General features: G+C 46.8%; 1 protein-coding gene across 1 annotated transcript in view; it reads left to right on the top strand.

Moving 5' to 3' along the window:
* Window positions 1-25,727, top strand: part of LOC143273404 (receptor-type tyrosine-protein phosphatase H-like) — a 38,029-nt gene extending 12,302 nt beyond the window's left edge. Inside the window, exons 4-16 of the mRNA XM_076572963.1 lie at window positions 692-961; window positions 2,346-2,648; window positions 3,188-3,454; window positions 6,441-6,522; window positions 6,639-6,686; window positions 18,208-18,298; window positions 19,537-19,627; window positions 21,053-21,129; window positions 21,245-21,379; window positions 22,689-22,811; window positions 22,946-23,106; window positions 24,372-24,507; window positions 24,600-25,727. Of these exons, the coding sequence (XP_076429078.1) occupies window positions 692-961; window positions 2,346-2,648; window positions 3,188-3,454; window positions 6,441-6,522; window positions 6,639-6,686; window positions 18,208-18,298; window positions 19,537-19,627; window positions 21,053-21,129; window positions 21,245-21,379; window positions 22,689-22,811; window positions 22,946-23,106; window positions 24,372-24,507; window positions 24,600-24,764 (1,949 nt within the window). The 3' untranslated portion in view covers window positions 24,765-25,727. The remainder of the gene's footprint in view (window positions 1-691; window positions 962-2,345; window positions 2,649-3,187; window positions 3,455-6,440; window positions 6,523-6,638; window positions 6,687-18,207; window positions 18,299-19,536; window positions 19,628-21,052; window positions 21,130-21,244; window positions 21,380-22,688; window positions 22,812-22,945; window positions 23,107-24,371; window positions 24,508-24,599) is intronic.
* Window positions 25,728-27,221: the final 1,494 nt, after the last annotated feature.

Below are 27,221 nucleotides of genomic sequence, written 5' to 3'. Positions count from 1 at the left end.
ATATATATATATATACATACTATGTGTGTGTGTGTGTTTGTGGGTATGTGTGTGTTTGTTTGTGGTTATGTGTGTATGGGTATGTGTGTGTGTGTGTTTGTTTGTGGGTATGTGTGTGTGTGTGTGTGTGTGTGTGTGTGTATGGGTATGTATGTGTTGTTTGTGGGTATGTGTGTGTGTGTGTGTATGGGTATGTATGTGTTGTTTGTGGGTATGTGTGTGTGTGTGTGTATGGGTATGTATGTGTGTGTTTGTGGGTATGTGTGTGTGTGTGTGTGTGTGTTGGTATGTATGTGTTGTTTGTGGGTATGTATGTGTTGTTTGTGGGTATGTGTGTGTGTGTGGGGGTGATATGGAAGCTCTCGTTCCCTACTGATCTCTACAGTGGCTGAACCACTTTACACATTCACACGGGCTCTATCTATTCTTTAACCCATCTACTCTTCTGCCCCCACTGAGCTGGGACCCTCCCTACCTCCTGACGGAGCCATGGAGACATTGTGGCCTCATCTTAGAAAGGCTTTGTCCTGAAGAAGGGGCTAGTTTGTTCAGATATCTGCCTGATTGTGGTGCTCTTGGAGCTCAGGCCACCCTAGGTCCCATTCCTAAGGAGCGTTCTTTGACAGGTTGGGCAGCTAAAGGTCAGGGTTATCACCTCTCTACAGTCTGCATTCTCTGCTCCTTTCTCCAGTCCCTAATACTGTGATGAGTCTCAGGATCCTGAACCAGACCAACAGTTCCATCACCTTGAGCTGGACAGCACCGGTGGGTCCCCGTGATCCCAGCTACACCTACTGGATTTCATGCGTCCCGGAGGACAAAACCACCACCAGAGTAGAAGACACCCTGCAAACCACTGTCACACTGGAGACACTGGAACCTGGGAGCTTGTACAACTTCACTGTCTGGGCTGAGAGGAACCAAGTGAGCGGCTACAGCAGTCACCTTCTCTGGGCTACTGGTAAGGCTTGGTCCAGTTCTGATCCCAGCACTCTTGGGGTGGGGCAAGAGGAACTCTGGGGAAGGGGTGTGATGGGGAGCTTCCTGGGCGCTGAAGACAGCTTGCTGACTTTATCTAATTGTCTTAGTTACTGTTCTGTGACTGTGAAGAGACGCCAACATGACCAAGGCAGCTCTTATAAAAGAAAGCATTTACTTGGGGGGCTTACTTACAGTTTCAGAGGCGTAGCCCGTTATCACCCTGGTCGTGAGCATGGCAGGACACGGGTAGACATGGTGCTGCAGGAGCTGCTGAGCTTCATCCTGATCTGCTGGCCACTGGCAGAGAGAGAGAGAGAGAGAGAGAGAGAGAGAGAGAGAGAGAGAGAGAGAGAGAGAGAGAGAGAGAGAGAGAGAGAGACTCTGGGCTTGGCTTTTGAAACCTCAAAGTCCACCCACACTGATACACCTCCTCCACTGAGGCCACACTCCCTCATCTTTCCCAAACAGTCTGCGAACTGATGCCTAAGCATTCAAATATCTGAACGTATGGGGGCCATTTTCATTCAAAGTGCTACACTGATGTTACCATAGTTTGATGTTGCCAACGTCCTGTTCCTAGAGATTGCCATTTCTCAACCAGCAGGAATTTCAAAACTATGGGATCTGGGTTTTTTTGGGAGGGGAGGGGTGGGTAGGCTCTCTGGAGTCAGGAAGGCTCAGTACCACTCCTAGGAAACCAACAGCATCACCAGCAGTTGCTTCTGTCGAAATAGACATGTGAAGGATGATGTCTTGTCGCAGCCTACACATGGCGGGTACCACTCATGAGGAGAGCCCAAATCACTCCAGAGACTCGGTTCACTGCTGACGGATGAATGCTTTAATCCTTAGTCTCCAAGGCTGAGAATACTAAAGTTAGTAGCTTCCTCTAACCACTTGCTGTGCTGAAGAGTAAGAAAGGATCTTGTCCTTGGGTGGATGTGGGACAGGCAATTAGAAAAGGTCAGACTTCATGGGAACAGAGAGGTAACTGGACCACAAATCCCATCATGCCATGGGGCCAGGACTTCCTATATTGAGATATGGAGGTTCCAAGGCCTCAAGGGAATTGTAGTTTGAGGTGACTTAAGTGATGAAGGAGACCCAGAGCTATACATATGGACAGAGAGAACTCAGATGATCCTGGTCCCCACCATGTTTCTAGGTTCTTTCTTTGGGCTCCGTCTTTTCTCACTGGAATCACTGATGACCACAAACTCCCTATGTGGCTCAGGTTAGCCTGAACTCATGGCAATCTCCTACCTGAGCCTCCCACGTACTAGGATTACAGGTGTTAATGAAGATGATTGGCTGGGAAGGGGGATCTCTGGGTCCACAACCCTTAGGGCTCTGCTCACTTTCAGCTCCCAATGAGGTGACAGATCTACAGAATAAAAGCCATACCAACAGCTCTGTGACCTTGATATGGAGTGCTCCCAAGGACCGCTATTCTCCCAACTACACCTACTGGGTTCAGTGGGCCAGTGAAGAAGAAGAGCCCCAGGGAAAGAAAGATACCCCAGGATCTGCAGCCAATTTCAAGGACAGTACCAATGAGTCTCGTTATGAGGTCAAGAGTCTCAGGCCTGGCACTTTGTACAACTTCAGCGTGTGGGCAGAGAGGAGCCATGTGTCCAGCTCCATACAGCACCTCCAGGCACCCACAGGTGAGATGCCCCCACTCTCTTTGTACCTGGTGGAATGGGCTTAGGTCGGCTTCATGGCAAGAAGGGGACAGAAATGTTGGAGAGATGGCCCAATGGTTAAGAGCACTTGCTGTTCTTACAGAGTTCAATATCAGCACTTATGTGCAGTGGTTCACAAACACCTTTGACTTAAGTGGAGGAGACCCTGTCCTTTTCTGGCCTCAGTGGGCACCTCTACACACACACACACACACACACACACACACATTCCCTACACAGACTATGACATATACCTATAACAGAAATATTTCTAAAGGGAAAAAATGTGAGTGGACTACAAATTCCATAATGCCATGAGGTTGAGACTATACAGTGATACAGAGTACAAGGCATTGTGGGAGTTGTAGTCTGGGAGAACTTTAGTTTTTTGAGGATCAGAGAAGATGAGGTGTTTGAGTTTGGAGAGGAAGAGATGGGCTAGCTCTCATAGAGTTGGGCGTGCAAAACCAGCCACGTTTGGCGGGTGGCTCATCCTGATTCCTCTCGTTTTCTTTACTCAGCCCCAGATCCTGTCAACAGCATCTCCTGTGTCAGCACCTCTGGGGGCTACGGGGTCATCCTGACCTGGTCCTGCCCATCTGAGGGTTATGAGACCTTTGAGGTGGAGGTGGGCAGGCAATGGATCTCCCGGAACGGATCTTTCTGTAATAAAGGCGTGTCTGTGTCAGACCTTGGACCGGCTCAGTCCTACATGGCCACCATCACGACCGTCTCGAATGGACTGAGGGCCCCGTCCATCTCTGTGACCTGTTACACAGAAAGCGCAGGTGAGCAGGGTCCCAGGGACAAACCTTCACATCTTGCCATGAAGGGAAGACATGGGCTTTTGTTGTCGTTGTTATTGCTTTTTTGTTTTGTTTTGGTCTGTCTTCCTTTTGTTTTCTTCTCGTTCTCTGTCTCTCTCTTTCTCTCTGAGTGTGTACCTGTGTGTAGGTTCATGTGCACATGTGTGTATGCACGTGGCCAGAGGACAATCTTGGGTGTTGTTCATGTATATCTACATTAAAATTTTTTATAAACTTGTGTGTGTGTAGGTCAGAAAACAGATTGCAAGAGTCAATTATTTCCTCCTGCCATGTGGGTCACGGGGATCTAACTCAACTCTTTTGACCTGGTGGCAAGTGCCTTCACCCCCGATCCATCTCACAGCTCCACATATGTTTTTTTCTTTGGGTCTTTCATTGACTTGGAACTGACCCAGCAGGGCCGTGCGGGTTGGGCAGCAAGCCTCAGGGGTCCGCATGTCTCTGCCGCCCTGTAGACATGTGCCAGCACGCCCGGTGTGTTCTGAGATCTAACTCGAGGCTCATGCTTGTAATGCAAGCACTCTACTGACTGAAATGACTCCCTAGCCCTCCTGGTTTTCTTAAAACAGCATTCTTGGGATAAAATCCACTGGACATACAATTCACTCACTTGAAGTCATCAAATGATTTGATGCTAGTCGGTGTATTTCCAACACCGTTGCATCTTTAACTACTATTTATTTGAGAACAATTTTTCTTTAAGGAAAAAAAAACCCCTATTTTTATCAATATGGATGCTTTCCTTTCACCTATGACTATGTACCACTTACATGCAGTACTGTCAGAGGCCAGAAGAGGGCATCAGATTCCCTGGGGCTGGTGTTACAAATAGTTGTGAGCTGCTGTGGGGTGCTGGGAGTCGAACCCAGATCCTCTAGAAGAGCAGCCAGTGCTTTTAACCCGGACCCACCTCTCTCCAGCTGCATTGTATAATTTTTATCTCAGTAGATTTTTATCTCTAATCTTCTTTTAAAAGTTTTATTACATTTATTTATTTGTCTGTGGGGGTGGGGCACACACACAGGCCACTAGGCTTGTACGGAAGTCAAGGACTTGGCAGCAAGCACCTTTACCTCCTGAGCAATCACGCTGGCCCTACCAGGATCTTACTGGATGTATGTTTCCCTCTAGGAACCTGGCCTCTAGTAATACTAGGTAACCATCCCAGAGGTACAGTGGAAGTGGATGCAGTGTTAGATGTATGCTTCTCGGCCTTGCCTTGCCCGGTTCCGTTGCTTAGGGGTGTATCTCTCTTAGCAAACCAGCATCCTGGAGAGGACAAGGTCCGGTCATATCTGAAGGACCAAGTTGGTGAGGTACACAAGTCCTCATAAAGGATGTGTGTTCCTCCTGGAGTCTGTTGACCATCAGCTCTATACAGCCAGGACTGCTGGGCAGCTGCAGGCTCCAGCTTCCAAAGCTGATGGAGATGGGTCTCCTCCAGGACTGGGTATCTAAGGACAGATCCTAGGAGAGCTGGGCTCATCAGAGCTTGGGAACAAGCAAGGTCTTGAGTCTACCCAGTGTTGTCAGAGCTCCATTGCCAAGCACCCGGGCAAGCAAATCTCTGAGAAAACCAAATCCCTATCCTAGGGAGAACAGATGCCATGAAGATGAGGGAGTGTTGTAGAATCACCTGGGAAGACTAGTCCATGGGCACAGCTTTGGGAGGGGGGTTGTCTTGATTACCAGGAAGTCCCGCCCACTATGGGTGGCACCAATCTCTGTGTAGGGAATTCTGGATCGCATAGGAATGCAAATAATAAGCTGAGCATTGGCAAGAGTTGATTCAACATTTTCCATTCTGGACTGTGAATGTGATATGACTAGCTACTTCAAGGTCATGCCTCCTATACTTCCCCACAGGGATGCACTGTAAACCGCAATGGTGAACCAGATAAGTCCTTTGTCTTTTAAATTGTGTGGTGATATATTCTATATCAAATAAAGCTTGCCTGAGGATCAGAGGACAGAGCCAGCCACTTGATTCAACATAGAGACCAGGCAGTGGTGGCACACACCTTTAATCCTAGCACTCAGGAGGCAGAGATCCATCTGGATAGGCAGAGATCCATCTGGATCTCTGTGAGTTGGATCTGTGTGAGTGCAAAGCCACCCTGGACTACATGAGATTGACTCAGTCTAGGAGAGAAACAGAGCCAGGCAGTGGTGGCACACACCTTTAATCCCAGCATGTGAGATCTCATGCCTTTGCTTGGGAAGCACACAGGCCTTTAATCCCAGCATGGAAGGAAGGCAGCGATGGCTGGGCGGAGAAAGGTATCTAAGGCACTAGGAGACAGGAACTGAAGGCGTTTCAGCCTGAGGAGTCCTAGAGGTGAGACGTGGCAGTGGCCTGTTCCTCTGTCTCTCTGGTCTTTCAGCATTTACCCCAATATCTGGTTCTGTTTTTTCTTTAATTAAAAACCTATTTAAGATTCAAGCTACAAGTTGCCTTTTGCTGTTGTTGTTCCAGACACCGTTTCTCTGTGTAGCCCTGGCTGTCCTGGAACTCTCTCTGTAGACCAGACTGGCCTAGAACTCTTGAACTCAGAATTGCCTGCCTCTGCCTCTCGAGTGCTGGGATTAAGACATGGGCCACCATGCCCAGCTGCGAGTACATACTGCTTTTGGAAAGAAACTGAGTTTGGTGCTCATTTCTCCACGGAACTCCACCTTCAGGGTATCTGATGTCCTCTTCTGGCCTCTAAAGTACCTGTTCTCTCTCTCTCTCTCTCTCTCTCTCTCTCTCTCTCTCTCTCTCTCTCTCTCTCTCTCTCTCACACACACACACACACACACACACACACACTAATGTCATCATTGTCACCACCATCATCTCCATCATCATCATCATCATCATCATCTCCATCCTCCTCCTCCTCATCATCATTATCACCATCATCATCATCCTCATCCTCCTCTCTCCCTCCCCTTTTCACTGCAGGGGTCATTGTGGGAGCCATCATCGGCATCCTCCTACTTTTCATCCTGGTGGGCTTGCTGATTTTCTTCCTGAAGAGGAGGAGGTGAGACTCGGAACAGAACTGGTGGGCATTTGGCTAGTGGGAGCCCAGAAGGGAAGATGAGAATCTCTGGTCTTGAGCTCAGGCTGGAGATTTACATTCCGGTGTCTTTCTTCCAGAAGAAAGAAGAGCCAGCAGAAGGACGTGCCCAAGGATCTGGTGTTCAGGTGAACAGGGTGTGTGTGTGTGCGTGTGTGTGTGTGTGTGTGTGTGTGTGTGTGTGTGTGACATTCCAGACTATCATTGTCAGGTAAGGGGAGGAGAGTCTGCTGCTCACTGGATAGGTCAGAGGGCAGAACCAAGCCTCAGAAGGGATTGTGACCCCTGTAATGGGCCACAGCTCATTCACGGAGACACAGCCTAGGGTCCATTCTCTTCTTTGTTTTCTTTAGATGTTTTATTATTCTTTGAGAATGTCATTCATATATGCAATGTGATTTGATCATATTCAGCTTAATTTCAAATTTTATTTACTTTATATGTATGAGTGTTTTGCATGCAGGTTTGTCTGTTTACTCCACTCAGCCTTGGTGCCTGAGGAGGCCAGAAGAGGGCATCAGATCCCATTAGGACAAGACTTACAGATGGCTGTGAGCAGCCATGTGTGTGTGTGTGTGGGGGGGGTGCTGGGGATTGAACCCGGGTCCTCTGGAAGACCAGCCAGTGCTCTTAACCACTGAGCCATCTCTTCAGCTCCCATCCTAACTGTTTTACATTTATTATTTGTGTCCACATACTACACAGTGCATGTGAGGAGGAAGGGCAGGGGACCTCTTGTGGGAGTTGGTTCTCCCCTTCAACATGTGGGATCAAACTCAACTTGTGTTGTAGCACTAGGAAGGGCTAGAAAAGCAAGATAATATAGACCATGCTCTATGTGTGGAGACAAGTAAAGCAAGAAGAGAGCAGAGGGAGGTCAAGGAACACTCTAGACAGGGCATTAAAACTGGAGGAGGGGGCTGGGTGTGGTGGCCACGTCTTTAATCTTAACACTTTGGAGGCAGAGGCAGGCAGATCTCTGAATTCCAAGCCAGCCTGGTCTACAGGCAAGATCTAGGACAGCCAGGGCTATACAGAGAAACCCTGTCTCAAAAAACCAACCAACCAACCAACCAACCAAACAAACAAACAAACAAACAAACAAACTACTAGAGGAGAGGTGAAGCCAATTAAGAAGAGCAAAGATCTGAAGGAAGTCATTTGGAACAGGATTTGGAACAGTTCTAGGGTGTCCTGTGACGTACCAGGAAGATGGGAAAGAAATGCCTGCTTCCCAGCAGGGGTAACACTGAAAGCTCAAAGGACTCCAACAAGCGCCGCCGTGATGAGTAAGTGAGTTGATCAGGGATTACTTACAGAGCATTGGGTGCTTTTAGAAGGCTGCCTCCCCGCAGTCACCATCACACCTGCCCATACCGCCAAGCGCCTACAGGTCTAGAAGCAGGAAGGATGCAAACCCAGGCCTCGAGCGCCACCGTGTGTGCAAACAGCGGAAGCGACTACAGGCTGCTGTAAAGAAAGGTACCACAGAACCAGACCCAGAGAGTCTGTGCTTCCAGGCTCCTGCAAGGGATTCCTGCAGGCTCAGAAAACTCCGTCAGACTACAGAAAGGATAAATTTTGCTCTATGGACGCCTCATATAAAGGACAGATAAATGGCTGCAAGGTGGAGTTACTCTGGCTAGGACCGAGACCAGTCTCTGTACACGGGGCAAGGGAAGTGCAAGGACGCTGAGGTAGCAGTGTTTGGGTGCTTAGGGAACACTGTGTGTCTCTGAGATTGGCTGCTGTGAACCCAGGGAACTGTGTTAGGGAGCAAAGCCAGAGAGGTGGCAGGCGGGGCTCCGTCAGGTGGAGTCTTGCAGGAGAAAGCAAGCATGTCAGTCAGTGTACATCCTTGAGGGGAGTTTGGAGAGGGTTTTTATTGGGGAAAATTATAAAGGCCACTCCATGTAGTTAAAAGGAAGATTTATTTAGTGGATGACTTACAAATGAAAGAATGGATAGGTCGCGGGGGTCTGGGGAAGGCGTATAGCAATCCAGCGGTGTTCTCTGGAGCTCTGCACAATCAATCTCCACCATCCAGGGTCCAGGCGCAGAGAGCGCGCCCAAAGCGAGCGCTTGCCCATCCAGCTCTCAGGTTTCCAGCACCTCCCCTCGCCCCGCCTCGTAGGCGTGACAGTTGCCAGAGTCTCAATGGGGGTTGGAGCTTCCAGATCCAAGCTGGAATGGCTACCCACTACATCTCCCCCTTTTTGTCTAAATAAGAAGGTTCTAAACTAATACAAGACTATATACAAAGGAATGGTTATCAAATATTGTCCAGAAATAATGAGGGATAATGACCTAGATAAGATGTAACTACAACCAATGCAAACAATATCAAGCAAGAAACACATTCTAAAATCCAGAGAAGTATAGAGCATAGGTAAACGGCATGTTATAAAGATCATTCAAAGGTGTCCTATCCTAAAGAACCTGAATCTAATACTTAATATGTTCTATCTAAGATATTATATATACTAAGTTGTAACTATAACTGCTAGTCTTCAATCCCATCAAAGACCTGAGAAGGAACATAATGGTACTTGAGAAATGGTAGACGGATGCAAGCAACTTCGGGAGTCTTGCAAGAGTAGACCAAGACAGCTGGCAGCCTGGACAGTCACCTAATGTTTCTCAGCATTGTTGGTGCATTCAAATTGGCTACAGGCCTAGAGTATCTGACAGACCATTTTCAGAAGCAGGATTTCTGAAAGACCATCTTACCCTGTCTTGGCAGAGTACAGTGGTCACTTTCCTTGTGTCCCGCTTGTCCAGAAAGGACAGCATTGCATTTGTACTGTCAGCCATCAAGGCAAGGGCAGTTCTTTGCCCCGTAGGCCATTTTGTGCCAAAAAGACAAACTTCCAAATGGAAATGTCTTAGAAGCCCAACATTCTCTCGGGATCAATTGGTGCAGCCAGGAGCAATTGTGCCTCATATCAACAGAATTCTAAGTTATTTAAATGCCATATTCTCTAGGTCTATGAAGTGTTTGAAGATTACCTGTCCATCTGACCTATGTATCTGTAAATCTGGATAACCTAACTAATGTAACTATAGAGATGACAGGCATAGGCAACTATAAATCTATAAATCTTATCTACCGAAATAACCTAAGGACTAAGGCTTCACGTAAATAAGGTAAACAGTCTATAAGCAAATGTATGGTGAAGAACGATGACTTCAAAATTGTGACAATACACAAGATATTTATAACAGAGGTAGGAATATATAGTGCGATATGCAATATGACAATAATCTTAAATATATCTCAATATACCAAATATCCTAACAGAAGTAGAACATATATAAAGTATGACAGATATAAATTTACATTTGTATCAATATAAAAATGTTTCAAATAAGAGTAGAAATATATGTACATTATAACAAATATAGTTCTGTATTTGTATCAATATACAAATTATCTTAAACAGGAGTATAAAAATAGTTTACATTTGTATCAACATATAAGAATCTGTAACAGTACAAATTACAGTGCAAATTGTCTAAGGTTGCTATTTTACCAAGTTTGTTTACTAGTATATACAATGATTTACCATCATATCTTATACCTATCCGTTCCATTTCTTCCGCCCCCCCCTTTTTTTTTTACAATACTGAGTTAATATTTTCTTCCACACCCAACCCTACAACCGTCATCCATAACCCTGAGAATTATGAAACCTAAGGGAGAAGGGGCGTCGTTTTCTTAGAATTGCTTCCTGCCGTTTAGGGGGTGATGTTATCTCTGTTGGGTACTGTGAGAAAGCTCAGATAGTTAAATCTCAGTTAGACTAACTGTAGGTTCTGCAGCAAGTTTTAGAGTAATGGGTAAGATTGTCTGAAATTCTGGCAAGAAGTGTAGTATGATGATGATTACCATGGCATCATTCTGGATTGGGTAGAGTTGTTGTTGTTGGAGCCCCATCTTCCTTCTGGTGACTTCTGAGATTGCTATTGGAAAAACTTATTTGTTATCAAAAATGGGAGGTTTGGATTTAAAGAGGACATAGCATGTAAGAAAGGATTCTGAGAAATCAAGAGTAAGCATGGAGAGAATTAGAATTTAGAAGACAATGGTCCCTTTTTATTGGTTTCCTTCTGTCTCACACCAGAGGGCTCTTCTGATATGGGACTGAAGAATCTCTTAAACTTTTCTTTTAGCAATATGCTTGGGTTTAGAGAAGGAGTGAGCCAATTCCATCTCCAAAGCCAGCTTGGCTATAATTGAATTGGAACCACAACTTTTCTAGATTGATAGAGAGAAAGATGTTAGACAGTGAGATTTTACCATGTGTAGATTGGTACCAATAGATTCTTCCTTTCTGCTGTAAACATTCAGATATCCAAGGCCTTATGAGTTTTGGAAGATGGGTATTTCCATTATCCTGGAAAGACAAAAACAGAACCCTACCCCAGCCTTTGATTGTTAAATTTTTCTTACAACTTGTAGAGATGTCATATTGGTGGATGATCTTTTACTTCTCTTCATCAAGGGGTTTTTCCTGTTCGAATCGGATTTTTATTAATTTTGTTGGTATCCATAGCTTTTCTTCTCCTGCAGAAACAAAGGCAAAACCCCTTCCCCAACGTAGAACATATCCAGGTTTCCATTCTGAGATCAGCACATCCTTGAAATAAACTGGTTGGTTTAGCTCAGGAGTTTTGTCTATCGTCCAATGTCTCTCCGCAGCTGTTGTTCCTTTCTCATTAGCATTGAGAAAATTCAAGGTTAATAAAGCACTATGCAGTCTATTTCTAGGAGTCATTGTTACCTGTTGCTGTTTATTTAGCATATCCTTTAAAGTTCGATTGGATCTCTCTATGACTGCTTGGCCTGTGGGATTGTGTGGTATACCTGTAACATGCTTTATATTATAATAAGCAAAGAACTGTCTCGTTTTATTGGAGACATATGCTGGGGCATTGTCTGTCTTAATTTGTACAGGTATTCCCATGATGGCCATAACTTCTAATAGGTGTGTAATCACAGAATCAGCCTTTTCAGAACTCATAGGAGTTGCCCATTGAAATCCTGAATAGGTGTCAATGGTATGATGTACATACTTTAATCTTCCAAATTCTGCAAAATGAAACACATCCATCTGCCAAATTTCATTTCTTTGTATACCTTTTGGATTACTCCCTGCAGGTAATGGAGTTTGGTTATAGATGGAACAAGTAGGACATTTTTTCACAATATCCTTAGCCTGTTGCCAAGTGATGGAGAAATCCTTCTTCAAACCTTTGCTATTTACATGGTGTTTCTTATGACATTCTGAAGCTTCTAGCACATTACCTATTAGTAACTGATCAATCTCATCATTACCTTGTGCTAAAGGTCCTGGTAGACCTGTATGGGATCTGATATGTGTTATATATATAGGATGTTCCCTTTTTCTGATGATTTCCTGCAATTGTATGAATAATGAAGTTAATTCTGTATTATCAGGAATAAATTCAGCAGTTTCAATATGTAAAACAACTCTCTCTGCATATTGAGAGTCAGTGACTATATTGAGGGGTTCTGTGAAGTCCATCAGTACCATAAGAATGGCATACAGTTCTGCCTTTTGTACAGAACTATATGGACTTTGTACCACTTTACTTAAGTCTCCTGATTTATATCCTGCTTTCCCTGATTTATTTGCATCAGTGTAGAATGTGAGGACTCCAGAAATTGGCTTTTGTCGTACAATGTGAGGAAGGACCCATTCAGTCTTCTTTATGAATTCTACTCTCTTGCTTTTGGGATAGTGGTTGTTAATCTCTCCCAAAAAGTTACTGCAGGCTCTCTGCCAGTATTCATTATCTTTCCATAGTGATGAAATTTCCTCATTAGTTAATGGTACTACAATTTCTGCTGGGTCCATTCCTGTCAACTGGCGAAGTCTTAATTTACCCTTTTGAATCAAATCAGAGATCTTTTCTATATAAGTCTTTAATTTCTTATTTGGTTTACGTGGTAGGAATATCCATTCCAATATAATATCTTCCCTCTGCATCAAAATACCTGTTGGGGAATGTCTGGAAGGGAATATGACAAGAATGCATTTAAGTTCTGGATCCACACGATCCACATGTGCTTCTCGAATTGTCTTTTCTACTAGAGCCAATTCCTTCTCAGCTTCGGCTGATAATTCTCTTGGACTATTTAATTCTTTGTCCCCTTCTAGAGTATTAGCCAAATTTTTTAGTCCATCTTTGGGTATTCCCATGATACCCAGTAAGTTGGAAATGCTTCCTAATAACTTTTGAAAATCATTAAGAGTCTTCAATCTATCTCTTCTTAGTTGTACCTTTTGGGGTCTAATTTTTTGTAGCTCTATCTTATATCCTAAGTAATTAAAAGAATCTCCTCTTTGTATTTTTTCAGGAGCAATTTGCAGTCCCCAGCGAGGCAAAACTTTTTTTACTTCTTCAAACATGCTTTCTAATGTATCTAACTTTGGATCAGCTAATAGGATATCATCCATATAGTGATAAATTATGGATTGTGGAAACTTTACACGAATTATCTCTAATGGTTTCTGCACAAAGTATTGACACAAAGTAGGGCTGTTTAACATTCCCTGTGGGAGGACCTTCCATTGATATCTCTTGACTGGCTGAGAATTATTATAATTAGGTACTGTGAAGGCAAATTTTTCTCTATCATTTTCCTGTAAGGGTATGGTAAAGAAACAGTCTTTTAAGTCAATAACTATTATAGGCCATTCTTTTGGTAGCATAGAGGGCAAGGGGATCCCAGTCTGTAGGGAGCCCATTGGCTGAATTACTTTATTAATAGCTCTCAGATCTGTCAGCATTCTCCAATTACCAGATTTTTTTTAAATAACAAATACAGGAGAATTCCAAGGGCTGGTAGATTCTTCAATGTGTTGAGCATTTAACTGCTCTTGAACCAGCTGTTCTAAAGCTTGTAGCTTCTCTTTTGTCAAAGGCCATTGTCCAACCCAGACAGGTTTATTAGTTAGCCATTTTAAAGGTAAGGCAGTTGGTACTTCTGAGAGTTCAACAACAGTCGTGCTCTGTTTGTGAACAGCCTGAATGGTTGGTGACTGATTTTTATAGCATGTTATGATATTATTCCTAGAAACATGCATTGGTCTGTATTCCTTTTCTGAAAGTGTAGGAATTTTAATCTGGGTATTCCACTGTTGTAACAGATCTCGGCCCCAAAGATTTACTGCTACATTTGCTACATATGGCTTTAGCCTTCCTCTCTGTCCTTCTGGCCCTATGCATTCAACCCATCTCGAACTCTGTTTTATCTGAGATAGGGTGCCAATCCCTAACAGTTGGACATCTACCTCTTGAAGAGGCCAATTCGGATGCCATGATTTTGGTGTAATTATAGTCACATCTGCACCTGTGTCTACCAGGCCCTCCAGAACCAGGCCATTAATTTGAATTCTAAGCTTTGGTCTTTGTTCATTTATGGAAGTCTGCCAAAATATTTGTTTTACAGTGTTCTTTGTAAACTGTGATCCATCTATCAAAGCTGTTTTATCATCCATTGCAGTATCGGTTTTTACATTAAGCATTGGTTTATTCAGTTGTCCTGGAGAGGAATTTCTTCCACAGTGGCTGGGAATGTTCGTACTACATTTGATTTGGGGGCCTGCAAGAGGCCCCCTGAGGCGTTTCCCGCCAGTAAAGGGTTGCCTCGTATATCTATTTTTGATCTGCACTCATTGGTCCAATGTTGGCCTTTGCCACACCTTCTACATAATCCAGGAGGTGGTTGGGGTCTCCTGTTTAGGCTATTCCTAGAAGGAGTATTACTTCTAGGAGTACCCCACGTACAGTTTTTACTTATATGCCCTGGTGTACCACACTTAAAACATTTGGTAACACAGGGCCTTCTTTTACCTCTGGGATTTGTCTCTCCTATCCAAGCCTCATTACTGTAGTTAAGAGACTGAACACCATTAGTGTACTGAATCCATTCTTCCAAAGGAGCTGATCTGATCTTTAGTGGTGTAAGTATTCTTCTGCATTCTGCATTAGCATTGTCGAATGCCAAGGACTCAGTTAATACTTTTCTTAATTCTTTATCTGATATAGCTTTTGTTATAGCTGTGTTCAGCCTTTGTAAAAAATCAGTGAAAGATTCATGTGGTCCCTGAAATATCTTTGTGTACACCTCCGTTGGTTTTCCAGGTTCTGGAATTTTTTCCCAAGCATTTAGAGCTGCTGTACGGCATAGGGATATTGTATGCTCATCATAAGTGGCTTGTACATTCCTGTCAGCAAAACATCCCTCACCAAGTATTTGATCTTGGGAGATCACAAAACCTCTGAGTTTACCTTGTTGTTCTAAATTTTTTGCCTCTTCTCTCAACCAGCTCTTCCACTGTAGCTGCTGGCTATATTCTAGAACAGCTGAAATTAACTGATGCCAGTCATCTGGGATGATTCTATGTGAGGTAGACCATGAATTTAACATCTGTTTTACGTATGTTGAATGTATCCCATACGTAACTACTGCTTCCTTTATATTTTTAAAGTCCCTTGTTGAAATTGGTTGTAATGTATATGTCATATATGGCTCGGGGTGTGTGTCATCTGCTGGCTTCTCATGGACAATAACAGGATAATCCATTGTATGAGAGCCATTTGGAGATGTTACAACCTCTATGGTCTTGACCTTCTGCTTATTAGTTCCCTTGTCATGTTTACTGAGAGTTTCTTCTAGGGCTTGCAAACGAGCACCTAGGGTCTGTTCTAGGGAGTGAACCTCCTCTCTTGCAAGGGACTCCAGATTTCTCATGGAATCATAGACATTTTTATTTTCCTCAGAAGCACATGATTCCATGGATCTTATCTTATCAATTAATGATAATCTTTCTTCCTTATGCAATGTCTGAGTAGCCATAACTTCACTCTGGAGAGTTAGTGTTCTATCCATTAGATATTCATATTTATTATCAATAAAATCAATTTTGGGTACAAGCCTGTTTTGTAAATCCTGATTAGCAGATTCTAGAGAAAGAATCTTTTCCTGTAAGCCTTCATTACTATCTTTTAAAGCAGATTCCAGAAAGAGAATCTTTTTCTGTAAGCCTTCATTGCTATCTTTGAAAGCAGATTCTAGAAAGAGATTCTTTCTCTGTAAGTCTTCATTGCTATCTCTTAAAGCAGATTCCAGAAAGAGAATCTTTTTCTGTAAGCCTTCATTGCTATCTTTGAAAGCAGATTCCAGAAAGAGAATCTCTTTCTGTAAGTCTTCCTTGCCATCTCTTAAAGCAGATTCCAGAAAGAGAATCTTTCTCTGTAAGCCTTCACTGCTATCTTTGAAGGCAGATTCCAGAAAGAGATTCTTCTTCTGTAAGTCTTCATTGCCATCTCTTAAAGCAGATTCCAGAAAGAGAATCTTTTTCTGTAAGCCCTCACTGCTATCTTTGAAGGCAGATTCCAGAAAGAGACTCTTTTTCTGTAAGTCTTCATTGCTATCTTTTAAAGCAGATTCCAAAAAGAGAATCTCTTTCTGTAAGCCTTCATTGCTATCTTTGAAGGCAGATTCCAGGAAGAGAATCTTTTTCTGTAAGCCCTCATTGCTATCTTTGAAGGCAGATTCCAGAAAGAGATTCTTTTTCTGTAAGTCTTCATTGCTATCTTTTAAAGCAGATTCCAGAAAGAGAATCCTTTTCTGTAAGCCTTCCTTGCTATCTTTGAAAGCAGATTCCAGAAAGAGATTCTTTTTCTGTAAGTCTTCATTGCTATCTTTTAAAGCAGATTCCAGAAAGAGATTCTTTTTCTGTAAGTCTTCATTGCTATCTTTTAAAGCCTGTATCAGTCCCAATAATGACTCATCTTTGTTCTTATTAAAGCAGTGTTTGAACACTGTGTGAATTATTACGATGAATGCCAAAATGGTACAGGCCAAATATGCCTGAGGAAGGTCATATATTTCCAGGAGAATGTCATTCATCATACAGGCAAAAAGGTTTTTAAATTCTTGTGAGGTAATGTTGTCAGCCATATTACAAGAATTACTCAAAATTTGTTAGTCAATTTTAAGATGTAAAATTATCAAGTACTTTTACTTGAAATAAAATGCTGGTTTGCTTATCTTACCTTTCTGTGGTATGGGGGGTATAGTAGCGCTTTTCAACCAGCAGGCGGTGCTGGTACAGCTCCAAAGCAGGGCCTGCTGGCGACCTTGGCTGGCGGCAGCTGGAGGCAGATGGCGGGATGGCCGGGAGCCGGGAGCGGATACCTCACTCCCAGCGGTTTTTCACTGGTCTCGGGGCTAAGCTAGGGAGCTGAGACCGGACTAGCTGCTCCCCTTTTTGGGAATGGACTGGTTATATGGAACTTTGCAGGCGGGTTTAGGTACCCGCCAGCCGGGGAACAGGCTGAGGGCAGGAGCCGCCCAGACCTTTGGAATTTGACCCACGTGGGCGCCAGATATTGGGGAAAATTATAAAGGCCACTCCACGTAGTTAAAAGGAAGATTTATTTAGTGGATGACTTACAAATGAAAGAATGGATAGGTCGCGGGGGTCTGGGGAAGGCGTATAGCAATCCAGGGGTGTTCTCTGGAGCTCTGCACAATCAATCTCCACCATCCAGGGTCCAGGCGCAGAGAGCGCGCCCAGAGCGAGCGCTTGCCCATCCAGCTCTCAGGTTTCCAGCACCTCCCCTCGCCCCGCCTCGTAGGCGTGACAGTTGCCAGAGTCTCAATGGGGGTTGGAGCTTCCAGATCCAAGCTGGAATGGCTACCCACTACAGGTTTTTCTGTTTTAAGATTTTATTTCATTTAAATTTTTTTTTTCAAGACAGCGTTTCTCTGTGTAAGCTTTGCGCCTGTCCTGGAACCCACTCTGTAGACCAGGCTGGCCTGGAACTCACACAGATCCTCCTGGCTCTGCCTGCCGAGTGCTGGGATTAAAGGCGTGTGCCACCACCGCCTGGCTTCATTTTAATTTTTTTACGTGTAAGAGTGCTTTGCCTGAATGTGTATATGTGCACTATATGTATGCAGTACCTGCAGAGGACAGAAGAGGGCACTGGATCCCCCAGAACTGGAGTCGCAGATGGTTGTGAGTCATTATGTGGGTGCTGGGAATCAATGCCAGGTCCTCTGGAAGAGCGGCCAGTGCTTGCAACCACTGAGCCTTTTGCCAGCCCCATTCTTCTCGCTTCTAAAGGCTGAATAACACTCCACTGTATGGTGAGACCACATGGTTTATCCATGTGCTCACTGATGGACGCTAATATTGCTTGCACCTTTGTACCACTGTGAGCCACACTGCTGTGAACGGTGGTGAGACAATGACCTTTGGGATTCTCCATTTTCTGGTGGATTTGCTCAGTAGTGGTATTGCTGGACCAAGATCATTGTAACTCACTATGTAGACCAGGCTAGCCTCGAACTCACAGAGATCTGCCTGCCTCTGTCTCCCAAATGCACGAGGCTTCATTTACTTTTTTATTTCCTGGAGTATATGCGATGCATGGATGTGAGAAGACAACCCAAGGGCATCGGTTCTCTTTCCAACACGTGGCTACCAAGGATGGAACTCAAGCAACCCGGCTTTGTCTTAGGACCCTCTACCTGCTGAGACAGCTTGCCAGCCTCAAGGTGCTTAAAGTCTCCATTTTTTTTTTTTACCCTTCTTCCCACCACAGCTTCCCCGGGGATATCCTAGCCAAAGACTTTGCTGACTACGTCCGGGAGAATGAGAAGGACAGCAACTATGGATTTGCCAAGGAGTATCAGGTGGGTGAGAAATGAGGCATTAGAGCTGGCGCCCACATACCCTGGCTTCCCACGCCCTTCTGGGTTGAGCTTAAACAATGAGCCATCTCTCCAGCCCTTAACTTTTTTGGATTTATTTGTTTTTGTTTTATGTGCATGGGTGTTGTGCCTACATGTATGTATGTATGGGTACCGTGTATAGGCAGTGCCTACAGAGGCCAGAAGAGGGTGCTGAATCCTCTGCAACTAAGTTACAGGTGATTGTGAGTGCTGGGAATTGAACCAGGGTCCTTTGGAAGATCAGCCAGTTCTCTTAACCATTGAGCCATCTCTCCAGTTTCCTCTTTTCTTCTTCTTATACCATTTGGGACTTTCTTAGGGATCAAACTTGGTCCTCAGGGTTGATTGCAAGCACCTTTACCTAATGAGTCATCTTGCTGGCCCATATACTCTATTTAAATTACATTCATCTCCGTATCTTCCTCTCTTGTCCTGTCTCCCTCTCTCACTCATGTTGATATCTTTCCTTTCCAAAGTCCTTCTCTTTCTACTCCCCAACCATGGTGTGCATGTGTGTGTGTGCATACATGCACACGAGTGGGCACGTGCGCACACGCACATGCCTGCACACCAATGACTTTAATTAGGGTTGTTTACAGATGGAAATGTCTCTTCCTTCTCTAGCAACCAGCTGCCTGCAGATCTTCTATAAACCCCACCTCCTTTTTGAGACAGGGTCTCATGTATTCCAGGCTGGCCTGGAACATGCTATATAGAGAGCCAGAGATGACCTTGAACTTATGATCCTCCTCCCTGACCTCTTAAGTGCTGGAATCACAGGTGTGCTCCACAGAACCTGGTTTATGCAGTGCTGGGGATCGAACCCAGGGCATTGTGCATGCTAGGCAAGCACTCTACCAACCGAGCCACTTCCCCAGCCCACCTCTTTTAGTCATACAGAAACTGTCAAGCGTGTTTCCTTCCAGCTCTCTGAAACCCTAAGACAAGGATGGATACCTGGTTAAGCACAGGACTCCCTGGCTCATTACCCAGGGCCTCTGTCTGAGGAAGCCCGTCTTCCCCTGACTCCTCACAAGCACCCCCAAGGTGGATGGTCACCCACCTCCAGTGTTTGTGAGTGCCGCAGAGTCCCAAGACTCAATGGACCAGCAGAAGAGGGCAGGTGGGGTGGGGTGGCCGCTGGAGGAAGACAAAGAAAATCCAACACCTTGAACCTCTTCTGTCTTCTCCGCCTCTAGCAATTGGCTCTGGAGGGCCAAGGCCAGTCTCAGATGACAGCATCGGCTCTAGAGAACATATCCAAGAACCGCTACAGGAATGTGCTGCCCTGTGAGTCTCTGGGGTTCGTCACCCTCGTCTGCCTCCCCATGGAGTCTGCCAGAACCCCACTCCTGTGAACCCCATTCCTGTGCTTCCCCCCTCTTTCTCTCTGGTGTGTGTGTGTGTGTGTGTGTGTGTGTGTGTGTGTGTGTGTTCATGCATGTGCATGAAGTTTGTGTGGATCTGTACATGGAGGCCAAAAGTTTTCTTCAGTTACTAACCACTTTATTTTTTTTTTTTTTGGTTTTTCGAGACAGGGTTTCTCTGTGTAGTTTTGCGCCTTTCCTGGAGCTCACTTGGTAGCCCAGGCTGGCCTCGAACTCACAGCGATCCACCTGGCTCTGCCTCCCGAGTGCTGGGATTAAAGGCGTGCGCCACCACCGCCCGGCACTAACCACTTTAAAATTTTTATTTAAAAAAAAATTTAGTTGGGCGGTAGTGGCGCACACCTTTAGTCCTAGCACTCAGCAGGCAGAGCCAGGCAGATCTCTGTGAGTTCGAGGCCAGCCTGGTCTACAGAGTGAGTTCCAGGAAAGGCACAAAGCTACACAGAGAAACCCTGTCTCAAAAAATCAAAAAAAAAAAAATTCTGTGTGTGTGTGTTTGTGTGTGTGTGTGCGTGCGCGCGCATGTGTAAGTGTGTTTTGTATATGGGTGCACATGGAGTCCAGAAAGTCTGGATCTTCTGGAGCTGTCTACAGGAGGGTCTGCACCCCTCAACATGGGCGTTGGGAACTGAACTCAGGTCCTCTGCAAGAGCAGCCAATGCTCTTATCCATGGAACCACCTCTCCAGCACCATGGCTGATTTGTTTGTTTGTTTACATTTTCATTTGTTTATGGTGGTGGAGGTGTAACGTGCATGCCACTGCCAGTTGTGGAGGTCAGAGAACAGCCTGCAGGAGGTGGTTCTCCCCTTCCACCATGTGGGTCCTGGCATCAAACTCAGTTCATCAGGTTTGGTGGCTAGTGCCTCTTCACCTGCTGACCTATCTTCCTGGGCCAATTTTTTTTTTTTTTGAAACAGGGTCCCAATAGCTCAGGCTGACCTCAAACCTACTATGTAGCCAAAGATGATCTTGAACCTCCCACCTCTGCCTCCCAAGTGCTCGGATTACAGGCACCTGGTTTTATACGGCACTGGGGGTCCAACCCAGAGCTGCTTGGATGCTAGGCAAGCACTCTGCCTAGCAGCTGAGCCACATAGCCAGGCCTACCTTGCTTTTGGAAACAGCGAGCTAAGGTGTCCTCCTGTGTGGGCCTCCCCAGGGCTTGGATTACAGGCACGCGCTCCCACGTGCGGGAGCTTTTTGACATAGGTTCTCGGTCTGGAACTGGGGTCACATCCGTGCAGCCAGCCCTTCACCAGCTCAGCTGCCTCCCCTGCCCCCCTCACATCCCCCTTCTCATCGCGGATACTGCTGTGTTCTCCTAGATGACTCGTCTCGGGTGCCCCTGAAACCCCTGCATGAGGAACCGGGCTCCGACTACATCAACGCCAGCTTCATACCGGTAAGGTGGCCGCGGTGGCGGTGGGGGCACTCCGTGACCCTGGAGAGATGAAGAGCGGAAGCGGGTGGTGGTCATCTGATGACCTCCCTGTGACATGCCTGCTTTCCTCAACTAGGGTCTCTGGAGCCCCAAGGAATTCATTGCAACCCAGGGTCCCCTGCCTCACACCGTGGGTGATTTCTGGCGTCTGGTGTGGGAACAGCAGAGCCACACCCTGGTCATGCTGACCAACTGCATGGAGTCTGGACGGGTGAGAAGAGATTTCTGTCCTGGTGCTAACCCCTGAGCACCAACCCCTGGACACTGGCTTGGTGCGGTCCCTTCTACACATGTCTGCATTTCTCCAGTATAACTCCAGCCATCTTCAACATGGACCCATCCTGTCCACCTTCATAATGTCCACAGATCTGTGCGTGTGCGTGTGCATGTGCGTGTGCGTGTGTGGTGTACTGGTATATGTTCTGCTGCTGTGGGTGAATGCCACAGAATGGATATTTAATAGAGAAGAAAGGCTCATGTGTCTTATGCTTCTCGGGGGTGGGAAGTTCAAGAGCATGATGCTGGCATCTGGGGAGGGTCTTCTTCCTGCACCATGACAAGTTGGAGAGTACCACGTGGGGAGGCACAGCCAGCCAGAGTGCCAGCTCAGTTCTCTTCCTCATGGTATACAACCGTTAATATCATCTTGAGGGCCCTTCCCTTAGATGACTTCATCTCATCCTAATATCTTCGCGTAGACCCCATCTCTAGATACTATTCACCTATGAATTTGGGAATGAGGCTATCAGTTCTCTAGTTTTTAGGAGGGGCACATTCAAACTACATCAAGGTTCCACACACCTTGGGGTTAAGGATTCCTTTTGGCTGGTGTGAATCTATTAGATAGGGCACCTATGGGTCCTACCTTGTTGCCAGGGCAACAAGCATATCTTCACCTTGATTAGAAGAACCATATGAAGAGGCTGGTACTTGCTTAATATGCATGAGGCCCTAGGTTCAATTCCCAGCACTGTATAAACCCATGAGGTGGCACAAACCTATAATCCCAGCATTCTGGAAGATGGAGGCAGGAGGACCAGAAGTCAAGGTCATCTTTAACTTCAAATCAAGCTCAAGATGGTCCTCTCAGGGGGGAAAAAAAAGCAATATGCAAAAGGTGTCTTGTTCTCAGGGTTGGGGAGATAGCTGAATGGATAAAGGATTTAGCACATAAGCAAGGGGCCAGAGCTTGGATCCCCAGAACCTACATAAATGCCAGGTGAGCATGGTGACTCGCTTGTAATTCTAGCCCTGGGAAGGCAGAGAAAGGGAGTCTCTGGACCAGGCTGGCCAGCCAGACTAGTCATAGTGGGCAAGCTCCGTGTTCAGCGAGAGCCCCTGCCTCAGTGGGCACAATGTAGAGTAACTGAGGAAGACTTGAGACAATGGCCTCAGGCATCCACATCCACATGCACACGCAGGCATATTCACTCCCCACAGTGTACACACACGCACACGCACACGCTCACGCACACGCACACCCTGCTCTGTTTTCTCACTGTCCCAGTCTCCCTGAACAGGTGAAGTGTGAGCATTACTGGCCTCTGGATGCTCGACCCTGCACTCACGGGCAGCTGCAGGTGACAGTGGTTAATGAAGATGTGAAGGAGAACTGGACAGTGAGGGATCTTCAGCTCTTCCACGTGAGTCCCTCCAACCCCACCAAGAACTCCCCAAGAAGGCTCCCGGCAGTGTGTCTCCCAGAGGATCCCCCATGAGGCATAGAAACTTCTGGAGTCTCTACACTGTCCCCTCCTCAGCCTTCATCTCCTTTCAGGTGGGAGAAAAGCAGACGCTCTCTGTGCGCCAATTCCACTACCTGGCCTGGCCAGATCATGGAGTCCCTTACTCGCCAGAGCCCTTGCTGGATTTCCAAAAGGTGCTTCGGCAGTGGGTGGACCAGACCATGGACGGAGGACCTCCCATTGTGCATTGCAGGTGAGTGACACCCTGGAAGTCTCCCCAGGGACTCAGAATCCATCACAGACATGCACACGCACACATAATTAAAAGTAAAATAAAATCTTTAGAAAGCAATTAGGGGCCATCATGGTGGAATACACCTGTAATCCCAGCACGTGGGAGGCAGTGGCAGGTGGATCTCTTAAGTTCTAGGCCAACCTGGTCTGCAGAGTGAACTCCAGGAGATAGCCAGGGCTACACAGAGAAGCTCTGTTTTGAAAAACCCAAATCAAAACCAAACCAACAAAACAACAACAACAAACCCCAAAGTCAATTAGTTTAGGGGTTCTTCCTATGAATTTCAGTGCCAGACCTGTTATTAGATGCATGGCCTGGGACACGTGACTTTCCCCTCCCTCAGCTTTCCTGTTACCACCTGTAAAATGGGTGTGCTGATACACCCTATGGTCAACGGATGGAGAAAACACCAGTCACTGTCCTCATGGCTTCACAGTCCCCACTTAAACTGTGACTTGATGGGTGTCACACTTTCTGGGTGCTCCAAAACCTGTGGTGATACATTGTGTAAACTTGCCTGAGGATCAGAGGATGGAGCCAGCCACTAGATGAGACATCGAAGTCAGGCAGTGGTGGCACACACCCTTAATCCTAGCACTCGGGAGGCAGAGATTGATCTGGATCTCTGTGAGTTCAAGGCTACACTGGGCTACATGAGATTGATCCAGTATAGGAGAGAAACAGAGCCAGGCAGTGGTGGCACACAGCTTTAATCCCAGCACTTGAGATCTCATGCCTTTGCTTGGGAAGCACACAAGCCTTTAACCCCAGGAAGTAATATGGCAGGGCAGAGAAAGGTAGATAAGGCATGAGGAGACAGGAACTCTCTCTTCAGGATTTTGTAGAGGTGAGATCTAGTGGCTGGCTGTTCTTCTCTGATCTTTCAGCTTTCACCCTGATAGCTGTCTCTGGGTTTTTTATTAAAAGATCATCTGAGGGCTGGAGAGATGGCTCAGGGGTTAGGAGCACTGGCTGCTCTTCCAGAGGTCCTGAGTTCAATTCCCAGCAACCACATGGTGGCTCACAACCATCTGTAATGAGGTCTGGTGCCCTCTGCTGGCCTGCAAGGTCACATGCAGGCAGAACACTGTATACATAATAAACAAAGAAACAACAACAACAACAACAAGACCATCTAAGATTTGAACCATATAGTCTCAGCTGCTAGGACTCCAGACTTCCCTCCCTCTGGAGGCCTAACCCCTGTCCTGTCCCTTGCTTAGTGCTGGCGTGGGCCGGACAGGTACTCTCATTGCGCTGGACGTCCTGCTCCGACAGCTGGAGTGTGAGGGGCTGGTGGGTCCCTTCAGCTTCGTGAAGAAGATGAGAGAGAGCCGGCCACTGATGGTGCAGACAGAGGTGCGGGGCTCTGAGGGGACGGGAGCATGGTGGGGGGGGGGGGGTGAGGGACCCTTTGGGAAGCATTCCTCATCTCTCTGCATCCTCCCCAGGCCCAGTATGTATTTCTTCACCAGTGCATCTTGAGATACCTCCAGCAGTCAGCCCCGGACCTTATCCTGAAGGAGACAACGTATGAGAATGTGTCCAGCTTCATCTACGAGAATGCAGCAGCCATCAGGGCCCATGAGTCTGAGGCCTCGGCTACTGGGTGCTGAGCCTACACACAGAAATAGTCAGGCTGGATATGGACCCCTGCTGGAGCCCAGATACCCGGACCTCCAACAGAACTGAGGGTTGGAGTCTCAGCCTCCCCAGCCCAAGGACAGGATGGGACTGATGTACTTCAACTATGAGCCCTGTGGGAGCCGGGAGCCTGAGGACAGGAATGACAAGGGAGATTTCCTGTTATTTGAGTGGAGGTGGCTGTGGCCTGGGTGTAGACAGGGTCTCAAAGAAACAGGCTGGAACCTGGATTCGGAAGAAGGAATCAGGGTCTGGAATTCTGCTACCCAAGGAACAAAGGCAGGCAGGCACCTGCCCCCCTCACCCCGCTATTTCAGAAACCAGATCAGCCTCCTTGAATTGGAGGCTGAAGGGAGTCGCTTTGCCTGTGGTCTCCTGCAACCCATGCCTGCACACTCTTTCCGTCCATATAATTTATTAAACCATTCTCCCCGAAGGTGGGTCTTTGTCTCTGGAGAAAATAGTGGGCTAGAAAAGGGAGTTCCAGATCTTGAAGCCTGAGCAAACAGGTATGGAGGGAACTTGAAGAGTCCATTATATCCCATCACCCCTTAAAAAAAATAAATACAGGATTGGGGCTGGAAGGATAGCTCAGTTGGAAAAAGGCTTGCTTTACAGACATGAGGTCCTGAGTGTGAGCCCCAGAACCCATGTGGGAAAAGCTGGGTGTGGTGGGGCTTCCTTGCAGGGACAGAAGTGAGGAGGTAGAATGGACCGATCCCCAGGGCTGGGTGGCCAGCCAGCCTAGCCTAGTCGGTGTGTCCGGGCCAGTGAGACAGTCTCTCAAGACAAGATGGACAGGGATCCTGATGTGGTTCAGCTGGAAAAGACCCTTCCTGGAAAGTCTGGTGACCTGAGTTCAATCCCCAGGAACCTACATGGTAGTGGGAGAGAGCCAAAGCCTTCAAACGGTCCTTTGACCTCCCCATGCCCACTCCTCCAAATAAATAAATAAATAAATGAATAAATAAATAAATAAATAAATAAATGTAATATAAGTTTTTAAGAGGTGGATGGCACCAGAGGGAAAACATGCAATGTTGTCTTCCGACCTTCACACACATGCGCACACACGTGAACGGCACATGGCTTTGCCTCTGTGAAGCTGTATGTGCTGCAAACACCACACACACACACACACACACACACACACACACACACACACACAAGTTCGGATGGGAGACTCTCTCAAAGAGGGCTGAGGGACCAGACCGCTGTGCCGGCGGCAGCCAGGAATGCAATGGCTTGCCTCCGGGGATTGGTTAAGCCGAGGTGATAGCCATGAGAAGAAATGCCGGAAGCTGCCTCTTCCTTGCCCGAGAATCTGGGTTAGCTGAGTACTTGGGTCTCCAGAGGGGCTTCTCATGGATCCTAAAACCGAGTGTTCTGGAATCCAGTTATTTGCATCTCAAAAAGTCTGATGTGTGTGTGTGTGTGTGTGTGTGTGTGTGTGTGTCTTGCGGGGGCTGGTGCTCAGTGTAGATGTCCGATGACTTAGCCAGACGTCAGAACCTTCTAGGGTACTAAGATCAACGTACGTGGGCGCCATGGTGGTTCTCGGGTGTGGCGGGCCGAGGGGCGGAGCGGGGCGTTCTCCTTTCTCCGGGGCAGAACACGCACGCACACATAGGCACACTTCCATACACGCGCGCGCTCGCGTTCACACACAGGGGCGCAGGCACCAGCCTGGCTGGACTCAGCCGCGCCCCCACCCCGCCGAGCTAGATCAGCACAGGGGACAGCGCCATCCGCCCACGTGCTGGGGGCGGGGTCCCGGCAGCCCAGGTCTCGGCGCCTCCAGGAGGGTCCTGTCCAGCCACCTAGCAGGTAGGAGCTGTTGGGACCCTCTGTCCAAGCCGCATCCTCAGTCCCATTGGTAGAGGGACCGAGGTGTGTGGGAGGGGTAGGGGGAGTACCGGGCGGAGGGACGCTGGCAAGGATCCACTCTGAGCAGCAGGTTGAAGCCCTCACCAGGGAGATGGCTGTGTGCAGAGGAGAGGCAGGTGTGGAGACAAAGAGAGCAGGTTGGCAGGCAGAAAGCAGAGAGACCCAGAGTGACGGAGGCCGGACAACAGAGGGCAGCAGAGACGCGGACCAGAGAAGGATGTGGGGGGACAGAATGGGAAAGATGTCCATCTGGGGTTTGCAGAGAAAATACGGCCAGGATATGGGTCAGTATCCCAGACTAGAATCTGAAATACTGAAAAGGAGAGACAGATCTGCGGCGAAAACCAGAAGCGGATCAGGGGTGGGGCATGGAATGGGATCATAAATGGGCGAATGGAAACTGAGACCCAGGAGCCAGCAGATCCTCTTCTAAAAGTAATAGGAGTTAATTGGAAATTAAAATGGGTGTAGAGATGTCAGGATTGTAAGTCAACAAACCATGTCAGCGTGGGTTAGAGCATCAGCGGAGCTTTACAGGTGAG

Source organism: Peromyscus maniculatus, chromosome 1, assembly GCF_049852395.1.
Source record: "Peromyscus maniculatus bairdii isolate BWxNUB_F1_BW_parent chromosome 1, HU_Pman_BW_mat_3.1, whole genome shotgun sequence".
Taxonomy (NCBI): Eukaryota; Metazoa; Chordata; class Mammalia; order Rodentia; family Cricetidae; genus Peromyscus; species Peromyscus maniculatus.
The sequence above is the reverse complement of the archived record's forward strand: the minus strand, read 5'-3'. Positions and strand labels throughout refer to the sequence as shown.